Source organism: Ixodes scapularis, unplaced genomic scaffold, assembly GCF_016920785.2.
Source record: "Ixodes scapularis isolate PalLabHiFi unplaced genomic scaffold, ASM1692078v2 PGA_scaffold2__306_contigs__length_199485367, whole genome shotgun sequence".
Lineage (NCBI taxonomy): Eukaryota > Metazoa > Arthropoda > Arachnida > Ixodida > Ixodidae > Ixodes > Ixodes scapularis.
The window spans coordinates 6,138,615-6,153,511 of NW_024609857.1; the positions used below are offsets into that span (position 1 = coordinate 6,138,615).

Consider the following 14,897-nt stretch of genomic DNA (forward strand, 5'->3'; position numbering starts at 1 on the left):
TCGTCCCTTTTCCGAAATACCCCAGTCTCGGGTTAAACAAAACTATGGTCAATTTCAAAGCAATTTCAATAAATAAAAATTCGATGAAACGGCGTCAAGCGATTCGATGAAACGGCGTTCATTGAAATGTCCACTTGTTTGACGAAACGGCGTTCGGGGGGGGGGGGGGGGGGGTTGAAGTTTTACAAGCCTCCCCCCTGGCTACGCCACAGCTCCTTTTGTCCCTTTCCTTTTGCTGTAAAACTCTTTATGTTCGCGGGCCTTTAATTTTCGCGAATTGAAAAATTCGCAAAATTTAAGGGCACGCGAAAATTTCGACCCTTATGTAGGAGTCTGGAATTCGCGATTATGTCCTGTGTGACAGATTCGCGAAAATATAGGGTTTTACAGTGTTCCCGTAGCTTTACCAAAATCTCAAAAGTAATGACAAGCGCACGAATCATGAGATAGATGGCGCAAGCTGCATCCCATCACAGGACTATGGCTTCCGTCATCTGCTCATCTAGTGATCCACTTGACCAACGCTGCTCTTTCCTCCAGAGGCGACGTTTTATCGGTTTCCAAGTTTTGTCAATTTCATTGCCCATTATTACTAATTCGATCTCGTCATTTCGACACTGTTTCTACAAGACGCCAAGCAATCTAGCCGAAAGCGGATTCTAAGAATCGATCGTGCCGTCAGTTTTTCCTCAGTTTCTTCAGTTTCGAGTGTTTTCGAGCCTCAAACTCGCGATGCCGACTGTAGCACATCGTACGCTGGGTTCCGACGAATGATCATTCTGCGATGTTGGCGTCGTTCATCGAGATGGTGAGTCTCTCCAAGGCGCTTTAGTAACAAGCACTAACAACTTCCGGGACGAGGTACGTACTACCTAGATTCTAAATCGGAGCCAATGTCCGTGGGCGACGATCAAACAGATGGTAACGTCAGCTGACAAGCGCGAGGTTGTTGTACTGTGCGTACAACAGCAGCATTTTGAGTGTGTGGCTGTCCCGTTGAACCTTCTGGCGCGATCCTCGCTGCTCTCGGGCGGCCTAATATGTATCTCCTTAGCGAAATAATTAAAGAGGGGGGAGGTCGCTCTCTCGGGTCCGTCGATGCCACCTACGGCAGCGAACCATTCTTATCGACAACTCTAATCCGGCTTAGGGCGTTGTGACATTTATGTCGTCGTCGCTCGGACCTTTGTTTTCCGACGCACCAGATATCCCCGGAGATCATCTAGCGCCGGGAAACGCAGCCATGGCCACTTCGTCCAATCCGCCGGATCTGAGCGACGCTCTGGCCAAGAGCCACTTCTACACCGGGCTGGCCCTGGCGGTTAGTTCGAGCGTCTTCATCGGCTCCAGCTTCATCGTGAAGAAGAAAGGGCTGCTCCGCATCAACAAACAGGGGCAGACGAGGGCAGGTGCGTGTCAGCGTACCCGAACAGTAATTCATTTGGACTGGTTGAATTGTTCAAGTTCAGTTACTTTCACGAGTAATTTATAATTGTAGTTTACGTTTCACTAATAGAGGTTTAAAGATTTGCCTTATAACTGCAGCTACGTTTGCGGTGGTTACGCGACATTCATGCATTGGTGTCGAGAGGGGGGTGCAAGGGGGTGGGGGGGCATGCCTCCCTTTGGGGATTCAGGGGGTATGACAACGAGACGTTTCGGTGGCGTACTCTTAGGTTGCAATCAAAAGGCAGTCTGGAGACACTGTCTGACGAGTGTTTCCTTCTTGTATGACGGTTACATTGGCCATAAAAACTGCCTGCAGACAAGTTCGAAGCATACTTATGTGCGAAGCAAACATGCTTCGAACATTATTGAGGCATGTCTACAGATACTTCTCTCGCCATGTCTGCAGCAAATACTGTGTCTTTTGTATCATGTATGGGGGATCGGTGGTGGAGTGGGCTAGCGCACACCAGCTCGGAGCACGTGGAGCGAAAACTCGCGCTGCAGAATTCAGGGACTCTGGGTTAAATCCCCACCCCTGCCCGTTTCGATCTAGATGAGCATCGTACCGGCGTGCGGTCGTGTATCACTACTGCGTGATGCATGTCAAAGACCCCAGGCTAGCGGCTGTACTGCACTGGCTAAATTGCTCATCTACAGCTGAAAGACTCGTCTCCCAATGAGGCAGACCAAGTTCTAGGCTGTATAAACATACACACAACCCAATTTTATGTATGATCAGTGTGATTGCGGCTTTATGATTTTTATACTGGTGACGCCACGACTAGGACCGTCAGATGTGAAAGACAAACTCGATGTTACTTCTCACAAGCACAGCGGGAAGGTTGAAGCCATTGCATTCATAAAATCAACACCGTCAAAGTTGGCAGTCTGAAGTTACTCCTATTTCCGTCGATGAAAGCCGAATAATGTGACTCTAGGACTTCGATCCTAGTGAAACATTATAATGGTGGCTTGCCACAGCGACGCTTTTAGCCCATAGCTCCAATGTTGCTCCCCTCTTAAGAAAATTTTGCACCCTCCCCCCTTCCCGAGAAATAAGGTTTTCAAAAAAAGTTCTGCGGACAGCCATGCATTGAAGACCATTCTGCTAGGGTGGAAGAGAGTGGACTTTGTCTTGCCTTCCACGAGTGTGTGGTAACCTCTGTGGTGGAGAAAGGGGCCACTGTAACAATGGGGGAAGTTTCATTTCCCCCTTTTTGAGGTAACGCAAAAAACTTCACTTGTGGTTAAAGTGCTCCCTCACACCGTACTTGGCTTCCTGTTGTAGATAAATGAAATTGGTGATACAAAGGCACCGCATGTTACGAAGGTAAAATGCTGCATAATGAATTTTCGATATGACAAGGGAAAAGCAAATATGTTCAATTGTGAGAATAAGCTGTTAAATGAATGCCAAAGTCCTGTGGCAAAAGCAATTGTGAAGTGATTTGTTACACATTTTTGAAAAAACTGGAGACGACGGACGAAGAACGAGACAAACACTAAATATGTCAATCCCCTTCGTCATTGGTTGTCTCCATTTTTTTTTGTTTTTTTAAATGTGTAACATCAACGAGCTCACCTGTCTACTTACTCTTTCTTTGATTTCGTTACTTTTCAAAAGCAATGTATAATTGTATTCACAGTATGTTCCGGTCTATAAGTCACACCCCGCTATAAACAAATGTTTTCACGAAAAAGTTTTGGATAAATCACACTTATATATTTATATGGTTGATACGGCAAAACTGGATTGATAAGCCTGCATATGTGTATTGTGATTGTGATAATATAGACAAGCGGGGGCCAGTTTGAACATTCGCGCCGACTATACTAATGAGAAATATAACCCCTGGGGCAAATTTGTGCAGGTAAAAAAACTGCGAATCTAGAAAAGGAAAAAGAAAAGGGTTTTCTACCTATTTAGGACAGGCAGGTCTCAAAATAAATGTTTGTCTAAAAGAAAAAAAAAAGAAGCCTAATATTTATGTTACAATACAAATTTTTCAATTTGCAGGCTAAACCGGAACTGTACTCCTGTGGAATGATGATGATAGCGTTTTTACCCAACTTGTATGCGCTCTGAGTTCGCTGGACCTCAGAGCACACACTATACTCTGTTCACCTCTAAGCTGAGACTGCGGTGGAAGCTGCGTCCTCGTTAGACCAGTCATACGCCTCTCTTTTGCCACGTCATCACGCTCCCAACCACACCCACATGCAGAAAGTCTGGTCAGGTGATAAGAAGAAGGCGTCTGATTGGTCCAGCGGGCACGTAGCTCCCACCATAGCCTCAACTTAAGGTTGAACGAAGTAGAGTTAGGTACAAACACTATCGTCATCATCCTACAGGGATACAATTTTGGTTTCGCCCGCAAATCATAAAATTTGTATTGTAGTATGAGTATTGGGGAAAAAAAAAAATGTTTGTTTTGACAAACATTTTTTTTTTAGACGGGCTTGTCCTAACTAGGTGGGGAAAAAAATTTTTTTTTCCTAGGTTCAGGTTTTTTTTAATGTTGATACTTGAAGGGAAACTCATATCAGTTCCACCGTTGTGTAAAACACACTAACGGAAATTTAAAAAAGAGAAGTGTTTTATTTGTGATTGCATTTTTTCACTAGTAATTCTTTCTATCATTAACTACTTTTTAACATAAGTAACTAATTTTTAGAGTAATCCACACAAGTAGGCCGTCAGCAGAAGCACCTTTTCTCATTTGTCGGCGACTGTGTCCAACTTAGTTAAACCAAATACTTAACTAGGGAAACAGAGTCTGGGACATTTGAATGACTGGGTGTGGCGCAACGTCGTGGTTTTTTTTTCTTTTAATGGGCCTGTAACCAATTCCATCTGTTGGGTTGGTTTCTTCGCTACCAGCCGCATATTTAATGTTCAGTCGCACCATCCCTGTTTTTTGTTAATGTAAAAGAAACACAAAATAACCTTTTATTGAATTACAAGGTACATATACACAGCATGAGCTTAATGTCTCGTTCGGTACCACCAAATTAGAGCTGGGCATGACGTCTAGTACTATTATGGATGACCAGTAAGCAACTCCATAAGTGGGTGTTACAGCAAAATACTTTAGTGGGTTCTCCAAATCTCATCAAACAGCTTTTAAGCTGTCGAGCCTGCTAGTTATTGTGAGGGTAACAATGATTGTGATGGGCCATAATCCCTCTTTACAGCATTGCGGGAAAATTAATGCAAAAGGGCAATGTCAGAGGCGCACTTGGCAGGCAGGTGAACAGTTAAGTATTTGGTAATGTGACAGTTGCAAGTACACCCGACGGCCAGAAAAATTATCGAGTCATCACCTGGTTACACCTGTGTCGTTTGCTTCCGTTTTTGTTGGCGTTGGGACATAGCATCGCGGTTCCTGCTTGCGTCCGCATTCCCGGCTTTCTAGAATGCGGGTTGTTGGGTGCCCACGTGATCTGTAGAGAGAGAGGTGTTGAGAGAGGAGGCCGTTTGAAAGAGAGCGGTGAGAAGTCTGCCACCGGAGTGGCATAAGCAACCAAGCCACGATGGAAGGCTTCAGCACTGCCATCGCTCTGTCTAATGCAAATGACCAGAGTGGCCTGTACTCCCACTAGTAAACCTAGTAGAGTGTTTGGTTAAACTTTACTCCGAGACGAGGATGTGTGAAAAAAACACGTTGACAGACACGACAGCATTTGCAAAATGGAACTCTGCGTCCCTTTTCGTGTGCCCGTGTCTCGGGAGTGAAGTTCTACCAGGGTTTACCGCCCAGCCTGCGCCTTTGCACTTCTTTAATTTTATGACGAATGTCTTTGCAGGTGCAGGTGGCTATGGCTACCTCAAGGAGTGGGTCTGGTGGACCGGGCTGATCCTCAGTAAGTACAACTTGCACCACAGCATTTCTCAAGCATGCATGCCAGACTGTGCTTTTATGTCTGCCGGATGAATGTCAAAATGCACACTTTTTTCTGCTGATGCATGTGTTGTATGTGAAGAAAATCGCAGGGGTTGAGCTGCAACAATTATGTAAATGAACAGAGTATGTCGTGCCAATAATGGTTGCGTTTTCAAGACAGTAACCCTGTAAAGTTTTTTTTTTTGTTCTTTTTCAGTGGCTGTAGGGGAAGCGGCCAACTTCGCAGCTTATGCATTTGCACCTGCATCTCTGGTTACTCCATTGGGGGCTCTTAGTGTCCTAGTCAGGTAAAACATAAACAATCACCATCTCAGTGCATTGACAAAGTTCAAGAGTAGTGAAAGCTGGTGAGAAGAACTTGAAGACGAACCACCTGGGTGCCCTCATTTCACTGAAAGACATAGCCCCTTCAGAGCCCCGAAGGAGCCTCTTTAAAAGCACGGTTATTACTTGATGTATCCGTGGACACCCACCTTTCTACCTAGGAGGCTCCTCATTTGATCCAACGGTGCTGAGACCATCTGAGGAGCGTGGCAGCGCTATCGAGTCGTGCGACGGAGCTTGATTATACCGGTAGCTCTACTTAACGTGCCCGGAACTTTGACGCATCCCACGGTCGCATTTGTTTAACCCTACCTTGAGTATCTGACTGCCCCACTGAACCGTAGCGCTGGGCTCGCGTCCAGTCGTTCAATGGCAGCTACTGCCAAATCGAAACTTGCCGTTATTGGGCAAAAGCTGCACCGATTGGCAGCCAATCATGGTGCCTCCTCCTCACTGCTTCAGGCTTGTCGTTCCTGTACTCCGAAGATATGGCTCTCTGTAGACGAGGCATCGTAGCCTAGCTTTGAAGGAGCTCCGCCCCTGTTTCCTTCTCTCTCCGGCAGTGCCCTTCTGTCTTCCAAGTTCCTGAACGAGCGGCTCAACCTAGTGGGCAAGGTGGGCTGCCTCTTGTGCATCCTGGGCTCCACGGTGATTGTGCTGCACAGCCCCAAGGAGGGCAACGTGGAGAGCATGGAGCAGCTCGGCGCCATGATCACCGAGCCTTGTGAGCGGCCTGCTCTTGCCTGCTCGTTGCCTGTAGAAGCCATTGAGGTTAAAGCAGTCTTTTTAAGTATACCTTTTAGAGCGCAGCTCTTAGGCGCCCATTTCCAGCTTGAGCGGCGTCGCTGTCGCCGTCGGCATGACTGCGCATTGCCTTATGGGATGTTTCCCATATTGACGTCACACGTGACGTCGCGAGGGTCACTAGGGTCACGTGTGACATCACGAGTGATGTCACGAGGTTGACAAGGGTCACGAGTAACATCATGAGGGAGGAGGGAGGGGGGGAGGAAGGGAAGAACGTGGAGGAGAGGGAGAAGAAGGAAGGGCATACCCTCCTCTCCGTACCCTCCCCTCCTCCTCCTCAAGAACTGCGCTGTAATTCGGCATTACAGGGAATTGTAAACGTCTGATTTTTTTTCAACAGACCTTGATGGGTATGTGTATTTATACAGATACTAAAAAAGCATCAAAGTATTCGACTTCTTGAAGTATTTCAGATTTAAGAAGATAATGTCTTCAGAATGCCTTTATTTCTTGCGTCAAGCCTCGCTGATTTGCACCGGTTTATGTGCATCGAGTTTTATTATCTTGCGCCAGACTGCTCGGGGAAATGGCTTACGTAGCGGAGTGTCGGCTTTCCTCGCAAACTCGGATATTTCGCTCACTCTTGTAGATCAGCCTTCTTTGGTTGCAGTTATAAGCGTTAGTGTTTCTTTTTTCTAAAGAACAGTGCTGGAACGCGCACACCAACCTGCCTATTCAAATAAAAGAGAGAGTTGTTTTTTTGCTTTCCATTATACATTGTGTTTTCCCCAACTTGTTTTATCAGCACCTTTTTTTTAATACAAGTAGTATATGCGAAATGCTTTTCGTGTACTACAACTGTTTCTTTTCGTAGGTATGTTTGCTGAAATATAATTCCAGCTTCGATTTAATGAAGTATCCTACTGCTAAGCTTACATTGAATGTAAGATGTTCATATTTGAGAAGATTTTAATTTGATTTGCGGTCAACCTGCAATATTCACATTCAGTTTGCAGTGGCAGGTTTGGTATCCGCATGCCTCTGACAAGTCTCCAATCTGCTCGCAGCCTTCATCGTGTACGTCATATTTGTGGTGACGGTGACGAGCATCTTGACGGTGATTTATGCGCCCAAGTACGGCACGTCCAATGTGGTGATCTACGTGGCCATCTGCTCGGTGATTGGCTCGCTGTCGGTGATGGGCTGCAAGGGCCTGGGGCTGGCCCTGCGGGAGAGCTTCGCCGGCCGCAACGAATTCACCTCCTGGGTCACCTGGGTCTGCCTGCTGGGCGTGGTCGTCTGCATCTCCATCCAGATGAACTACCTCAACAAGGCAAGTGGCACCCGCACTTGGAAACAGCTTTAATATTAATAAACCGCAGTTAAGTGCAACTGAAGTCAGACTTAACGGGGCCCAGGTAATTGGGTGTAAAGATGGTTAAGGGACCGGGGGACTTGTTCTGGTTTTCATTGACTGGGAAACACTTCCAGAGTCATAAAGAAATCTTTTTCACCGTAGCTGCAATTCGGTTACGCTTTTAGAGTAACCTGTAACTTGCTTCAATTACAGTTACTTCTGAAAGTTATATGCCGGCAAATCCCCAAATTCATGTTGATTTTCTCTCGACGATAGCGCTTCATGCACAGTAGTGCACGAGCAGGATGCTAAATTCAAAATCAAATGCGCTAAATATTATTCATTGCATCGGACACCACGCTTGCAACATGCCTCTACATCGTGGGATATTTTAGAAGTACAGTTGAAACCTGATTCATTTGCTTTCTGCGAGTAACTTTAACTAGATACATTCATATTAACTGTATTTCTATTAACTATCTTCAACATGCTTTTAAATAGCTTTCATAGCTCTTTTGAGCTGCACTTACAATTTGTTTGCATTTGATATCTAAAAGCATAAAGTCTTTGTTTCTACAGGCATTGGACGTCTTCAACACATCTGTGGTGACCCCCATCTACTACGTCTTCTTCACCACCTTTGTGTTGATTGCGTCGGCCATTCTCTTCAAGGAGTGGGGCAACATGACTGCTGAGGATCTGATCGGTGCGTTCCTTTCTTTCCTGGTCGGGGAGATCTCGTGGTGCGTCTCTCGTTTGCGGTCACCCGATCTGTAGCTGCTCCGTACTGCATTGGTAGACGTCTGTCTGCCAGGCTTAAATTGATGGTAGGGAAAACACGCTACCCGTGTTGCGGCTGTCATTCGAAAAAAAAGAACCACGAGCACAGTGCAGTGTGTCGTCTACAAGAAAATATAGTAGTGGGCTCATGCTAACAAATTTCTGCAGCCAGTTTACAGTTTCAGTGCAGTAGATTTTCTCTAGAGCAAAGATATGGACATGGGGAATCAATGTAGAAGTATGCTTGTAATACTGGAACAAGCATTTGAAGTACAGATTACAGCACCATTAGGAGAAGCAAACTATCGCCAGATTTTGCTGTTTCTAACTTCGAATCGGGTTGTCATCGAAACTTTGCGTGGCGGAAAATTCTCGTTCTGCACACCTCAAGTGTTTAATCAATCGAAAGTTCCAACAAACACTTTCAATCACTTGTTCAGAAAGCCATCCTAAGAGGTAGAATTTGTAGCTTATGAGACTCTGTACGACTAAATGATGAAAAAGCACAAACACTGTGTCCGCAATAGTTTCGTGCAGTTTACCAATATCATAGAGTTGTTCCGCAGTTTTGCTGTCCCCACTGCCTGCTCTGCCACTTCCACCTCACCTCGTCTTCAGTCGGAACCTCCTTACATTAGCAGCGCCGCAGCGGGTGTCGGCGCTTTGGGTTGATAACGAGCTCTACTCGCACTCGTGGTGTGCTCCATCGTTCGTAGGGTGCACTCGGCAAGGAGTGTTACTTTCGGTCGAGCGGCAGTTTGTAGCCACAATGGCGAGAGAGTGCAGCAGGCCGAAACCTAGAACAATCGGCCGGTTCCGAACGCGAGTCAAAAGGCCGCTCCGCTCCTTCCGCAGGCATGCTGACAGGATTCCTGACGGTGGTGTGCGCCATATTCCTGCTCAACGCCTTCAAGGACTGGGACGTGTCCCTGTCCAGCCTGCAGGGACTGCTCCAGAGCACGAGGGATCAGCGGGACGACCTCACGGCGGCGCTGCTGGAGGAAAGGCCGGCGCCCACGGTGCACGGCGTTCCGCTCCAGCACCAGGCCGAGGGCTACCAGCGCATCAACTCCAAGGACGAGCCACTGGGCATCACCGTGTCGAGTACGCGCATCGGCTGACGCCAGGCCGACGTGCGCCTCTCCTGGAGGCTGCACCGCGCTCGCGCCTCCGTCGGGTCGGCCTTTGTGGGCTGAGCCCGCGTGCGATTCGAAAGCCTCCGGCGGGGAGTGCAGGATCCGAACCGGGACCCAACGCGAGCCCAAAGTCGACATTTCGGAGTTGTGTTTTGTCACGTAGACTTTTGGTACGTCATCTGTTCCTGTTGGAGAATTTTCTCGTGCTAGGACAGGCGGAATGCAAATGTTTTTTGGGAGAAGGGTCAACGAGGAACGAGCCTCGTGAATAGAAAGTCATTGAGAGAGAACGAGCCTATTGTTTGCGGTAAAAGGCTACAAGCGGGAGCAGACTGGTTTGTTGAAATGCAACTAAGACACGAGACCGTGAATCTAACAAAGAGAAGAAACATGAAATATCGGTGACAGACTCTCGGAACATAGACTCGGGGTGTAAGAAGCTTCGAGAACTTGTTTACATTGCAGTGGTTTTCTCTATCCTTTAAACATCATCCTCGAGTTTTTCTTATGGTGCAACGTCATCTCTTAACAACGAAGCTCAGTTAACTTGTGCTTGCGCTTTTTGCGCCCCCTGGCCATCTGTGGAATTGAAGTTTGCCATCTCTGTTCCATGTGCTGTGCCCTGTTAATTGGAGAGGATATATTTCTCGCTAAAATGAAATGTTCCGATGCTTCACCCTCTGGCTCGTGTCGGTAGTGTAGGTGGGTGGTGTGCATCTTAGCGTTATGCCAAGTGAAGTTTTATGCTTGGTGATCCACATCTTCCTATAGTACTTATGCAAGCAGGGTCACAGTTTAGCTGAATAGGCATTATGAGAGTTGTTTGCTATCTTACAAGGAGGTCCAGGGTCTGGAACAATGCCATGAGTAGCAGTGAGAAGAAATGGCCTATTTGTGTGAAGTAACGCTCACCTAATATGCAAACAGACTACAGTAATGGCAATTCTGCTGATTCATGTTAAAAAAAAGAAACATCTTGGAGTACCGCAAAACATGCATGACCAGTTCTCTGCCTTTCCAGAATCACATGCCATCTCAGGTTAGACCATGACAGTGCCTAAGGTGTTTTTTCTCTCCACTGTTCCCCAGCCTTGCCTAGTCACTCTTGCCAAATTCTGCCACCCTGTATGTAGATGGACACAGACAACCAGTGCCACACGAAACCTATAACTTAAGAGAAAAAAAAATCTTGAGCCTGATTAGGTGTGCAGTTTCATGTTGTCACCCATTGTGCAGTCGAGTTGTGTAGGGTTGTGACATCAGCATGAATTGCCACGATGGGCTGCACCAGGTTTGATCTCTGTCGCATGACGGGGGCACAGATGAAACATTGTGAGGTCCAAGGCTGACTCGAGAAAACATTCATTCTGGTGTTTGAGAAAGGTTTTCGTTGCATCTGTATTTCTCACCTCCACGATGTCAGGATAGTCATTTGCTGTTTTATGGTAGGGCTAGTTTGTAAAGCTGCTTATGAATTCAGCCTTTCTAGTTTGTTCACAATCAAGGACAGTTAAGATTTGTTTTATGAATCTACTGGTTAGACTGTGGGAAGCACAGCACAGGCTTCCACTGTATGATTGTGGAGTCCCTTTTTCAAGTCCGGCAACTCTAGCCGAGTTGTGGCCTTTACAAATGTTGTAACTGTTGCTGTGTAGGCTCATTTGTCTCAGAAGAGCACTCAAGAGCTCCATGAGCTTCCAGCAAAATAGAATGCTTCTGTGAACATTTCCCATGCAGAGTTGGCAGTGAGCTCTCCAGAGAAGCATATTGATTATCAGAAGATCCAAGAGGTTTGGATACATCTTGTTTCACTGTTGCCAGAGGCAAATTACTCTCGCTTTGGCTGTATTGACTGGGATGCATTACAGTTCAGAATTCATATGCTTCGATTCATGAAGAATTTAATGAGCGTGTTGCCTAAGATTTCCAGGAGTAACACAGCCTGGAAACAAAGATAGACAGACTCATGCTTTCAGCTTGCAACATTTATCTCGTAGCTTGAGAACTCTGCTCCAGCAAACCTTTCCCTCGATCAACCGAGGCTTGCTGGAGCGGAGTTTTCAGGCTACGAGATAATGTTGTAAGCCGAAAGCATATGCTTGTCTCTCTTCATTCCCATGTTAGCTTTCAGTTCCTGGAGTCAATTCACATGTTCATACATATAGTTAGTTTAGTTTCTGTATAGCTAATGTTACATTTTTATTGTTGTTGCAAAAATAGCTTTCCTTTGTTTGGACCTTGTCTATTCTCTGGGCTTAAAGAAATCTGTTGATTCTTGCTATACACAATATGCATGTTAAAGGAACCGTGCAACAACATTGGACTTGAATGTTACACATTTTGCACAAGCATACTGGTTCAAATGAGATCAAAGTATACTCGCACAAGCTTCTGTGTTGCTGTGTAAATTGAATGATAGAAGCACTGCTCGAGCGCTCGGTTTTGCGCTCGGTTACAATCAATGCTTTGGTGGATATAGGCTCGGGATTGTGTCTAATCGCTGCAATGAGAACAGTCAAGCTCGAACAAGAGGCACTGCAGTTCTTGCCCTGTGCATTACCAACCACAGCTCGTGCTATGGTTAGCAGCATAGTGGCGTACCAACTTGTTTTTGAGTGGGGGGGGGCAAAGCAACCCCCCCCGCCCCCCAGGGCGGAGGGCGATGCCCTTGGTGTCCCTGTGGCGCCGCCGGCTAGTGTGTGCCCTGCCCAGTGGCAACTGTTTCAGGGTGGGGGGGCAAAACACATGCCTTGCCCCCCCCCCCCCCCCACACTCTGAGAACTGGGGGGCAAGCATCCCCCCTTGGCCCCCCCGTTGGTACACCCATGCAAGTAACATTGCTGAATGTGAAGGTTTTATTTTGAGCAGTGTTTAGCAAAAGTTAAAAAAAAAAAAAAGTTATTGATGGTTTCTTTAAAGTGAGCAAATGAGATTTGGAAAGTTGTTTTAGTTAGAGAGTATTTTATTTTTATTATATGGTATGTGTGTTTTCAGCTGCAAGAAAGGGATGTTATTTATGTAAAGAGTGGTTCAAGAGCCCTTAATTTAAGCTACTTCATTTTTTAACTGTAAAGCTTAGCACTCTTTTGGCTCAGGTGCTTTGAGTTTTTGGTCCTGCTTACCATGTCTTACTACTTATTCACTACCAGGCTACCGTAAAATACCGGGGGATACCCACCATACTTTCACTGAAAACTGGGTTAATCTAGACAGCGCTTGTCCGGTTAAATCGGGTGGTTAACGTAGAATTTGCAGAATTCCCAAGTTTGGGAAAGGTTAATAGTGGGGTCTTCTGCGGTATTTCACGGTATGTAGCTTATGTGGGACGACAGAAACTGTAGTCAATAGCAGTTAATATATTACTATGTGTGCAAAACGTGGTTTCAAGTGCCTTGGCATCGAAAGTGGGTTTTAATGCCATATTGAGATGCAAAGTGTTGCAACAATTACCGACTGCCATTCCAGTATGAATTTTTCCTATAATTTGGCAATTCTGCGGTGGCCTAGAAGCCTCGAATCTGAGCAACAAGAAAACTTTCACAGCTCTTTTTATTTTTTTCTTGTGCTATTTGAAATGTCAGAGTACAGTGTACAGTCTTCCTCATACGTCACTGCACCATTTTCAAATGTGTCCCAGTTTAGCCGTTCTATTTTTGCATGCCTAGAGCGAAGAAGTGATATTCTGCGATTTTGTCGAGTCTGGATGCGGTGCTTGTGACGTTGAGCCTTTTGTTTGCGCTGGTGCAATTAAAAACAGCATTTTGACTTTGTGAAATGGTGCGGTACCCAAATCTCGGCAGTCCAGTCGGGACAAATACATTATGCAAAACTAATTTAGTTGAATGCCCGTCACTGCATTGAGAAAACATCATTAAAAATATGCTGGCTTTCTCTCTCGTGCTTATCCGTCTTTGTGAGAGAAAGTGACCAAAGTGATCTCGGCAAAGAGCTTGGAGAGTCGAGGTATTGCTCAGTGCACTAGTACTCAGTGTGAAGGTGACACTACGCTAAAGAGAGGCATTGAAAACAGTTGTCCCACATTTTCTTTGCTCAGAGCCTTCTAATAGTAACACGCTCTTCACAACGAAGAATGCAATCAGCCGTTATTAGGATTTTCTAAGTGCGCACTCTTAACATCCGGGTGTTGGAAAGTACCGTCGGATCCGGCGATGTGCCGGGTGAGGAAGCCAACGGCGTATCTTGTTGCAGGTTGATCCCCAACCTTCAACAGCCCGGGCCTCCGCACCTTCGGGCGAACGTCATGTTGTTTCGCAGCGGGAGAAAATACTTTTTTCGCCCTGCTTTTGTTGTGTATATGTAAAAAAATGTTGTATAAAGAAGTTACTACCTATTTAAAACTGTCGCTGCTCTCTGTGTCGATACATGGAACATGCTGCAGCAGTGTCAGCTTGTTGCTGCAAACAGTCCTTGGTAATACTGTTTCTGTAAAAGTGACTTTTTGTACTTGCAAGGTAGACGGGGGAAACTTAAGGCAAAGCTTTAAAGGGGAGCTGAAGCGGTTTTGTATTTGAGGAAATACACTTAAGTCGTCTTCATTTGACCTCCATGATCTCGAATATCTAAATTATTTTTTAATTTGGTGCACAGAGGCTGCAGAAAATCATCTTCAAAAGTACCGCCGAGGTCCTCTTTCCTGGAACGCGACATCGCAAAAGGAGTTTTCGGAATCTCCGCTTTCTCACACAGTCGGTGCCTATCCGAGCTATGCACGCGCACTCTCGCTATGTTGAAAAAGGGCAGAAAAAGACGTCGCGACTGGTGTCAGTGCGGGGGAATATACCTGGCACGCTTGCAACTGCACGCGCTGCCCACACGAGGGACACTGCGCTTGGCGGCCGAAAGATCCTCTTATGACGTCACGACTCGGAGGTTTTTCGTGTTTAGTTACATCTTCGGGGAAAATGAATGTGATGTCCAGATTCACGGGATAACACTATGCTAGAATCCACCTCTATCTCATTTTTTGAAAGAAATGTTTCAGGTTCCCTGTAAGCTACCCTTTCTACCTCGGTAAACTGATCGTGCACAGTGAATATGCCACAGTCCTGTGATTTATTTGTTGGTGTAGCCGGTGGCAGAAAATGAGTTGGCAGCAAAACGAGCGAGTGCACGTCTGCACTCGCTCACTTTTCTAGGATCGCGTGCGGCAATGACACGGTGTTCGTATGTTTTACGAAG

At 46.1% G+C, this 14,897-nt stretch overlaps 1 protein-coding gene across 1 annotated transcript; it reads left to right on the forward strand.

Moving 5' to 3' along the window:
- The first annotated feature begins 507 nt into the window (after positions 1 to 507).
- On the forward strand, positions 508 to 14,056 carry LOC115326368 (magnesium transporter NIPA2). Its single transcript, XM_040501773.2, has 9 exons — positions 508 to 808; positions 1,206 to 1,409; positions 5,257 to 5,313; positions 5,551 to 5,641; positions 6,242 to 6,402; positions 7,493 to 7,758; positions 8,362 to 8,488; positions 9,418 to 9,666; positions 13,908 to 14,056. The coding sequence occupies exons 2-9, from the start codon at positions 1,244 to 1,246 to the stop codon at positions 13,910 to 13,912; spliced, it is 1,122 nt and encodes a 373-aa protein (XP_040357707.2). The 5' UTR covers positions 508 to 808; positions 1,206 to 1,243; the 3' UTR covers positions 13,913 to 14,056.
- The last annotated feature ends 841 nt before the right edge of the window (positions 14,057 to 14,897 follow it).

What these genes read in the sequence shown, in the direction of transcription:
- LOC115326368 (XM_040501773.2), top strand. Translation starts at nt 1,244, where the DNA reads ATGGCCACTTCGTCCAATCCGCCGGATCTGAGCGACGCTCTGGCCAAG. An exon ending in GTGGACCGGGCTGATCCTCA is followed by an intron (nt 5,314 to 5,550) that starts GTAAGTACAACT and finishes GTTCTTTTTCAG; the next exon opens with TGGCTGTAGGGGAAGCGGCC. An exon ending in CGCCATGATCACCGAGCCTT is followed by an intron (nt 6,403 to 7,492) that starts GTGAGCGGCCTG and finishes ATCTGCTCGCAG; the next exon opens with CCTTCATCGTGTACGTCATA.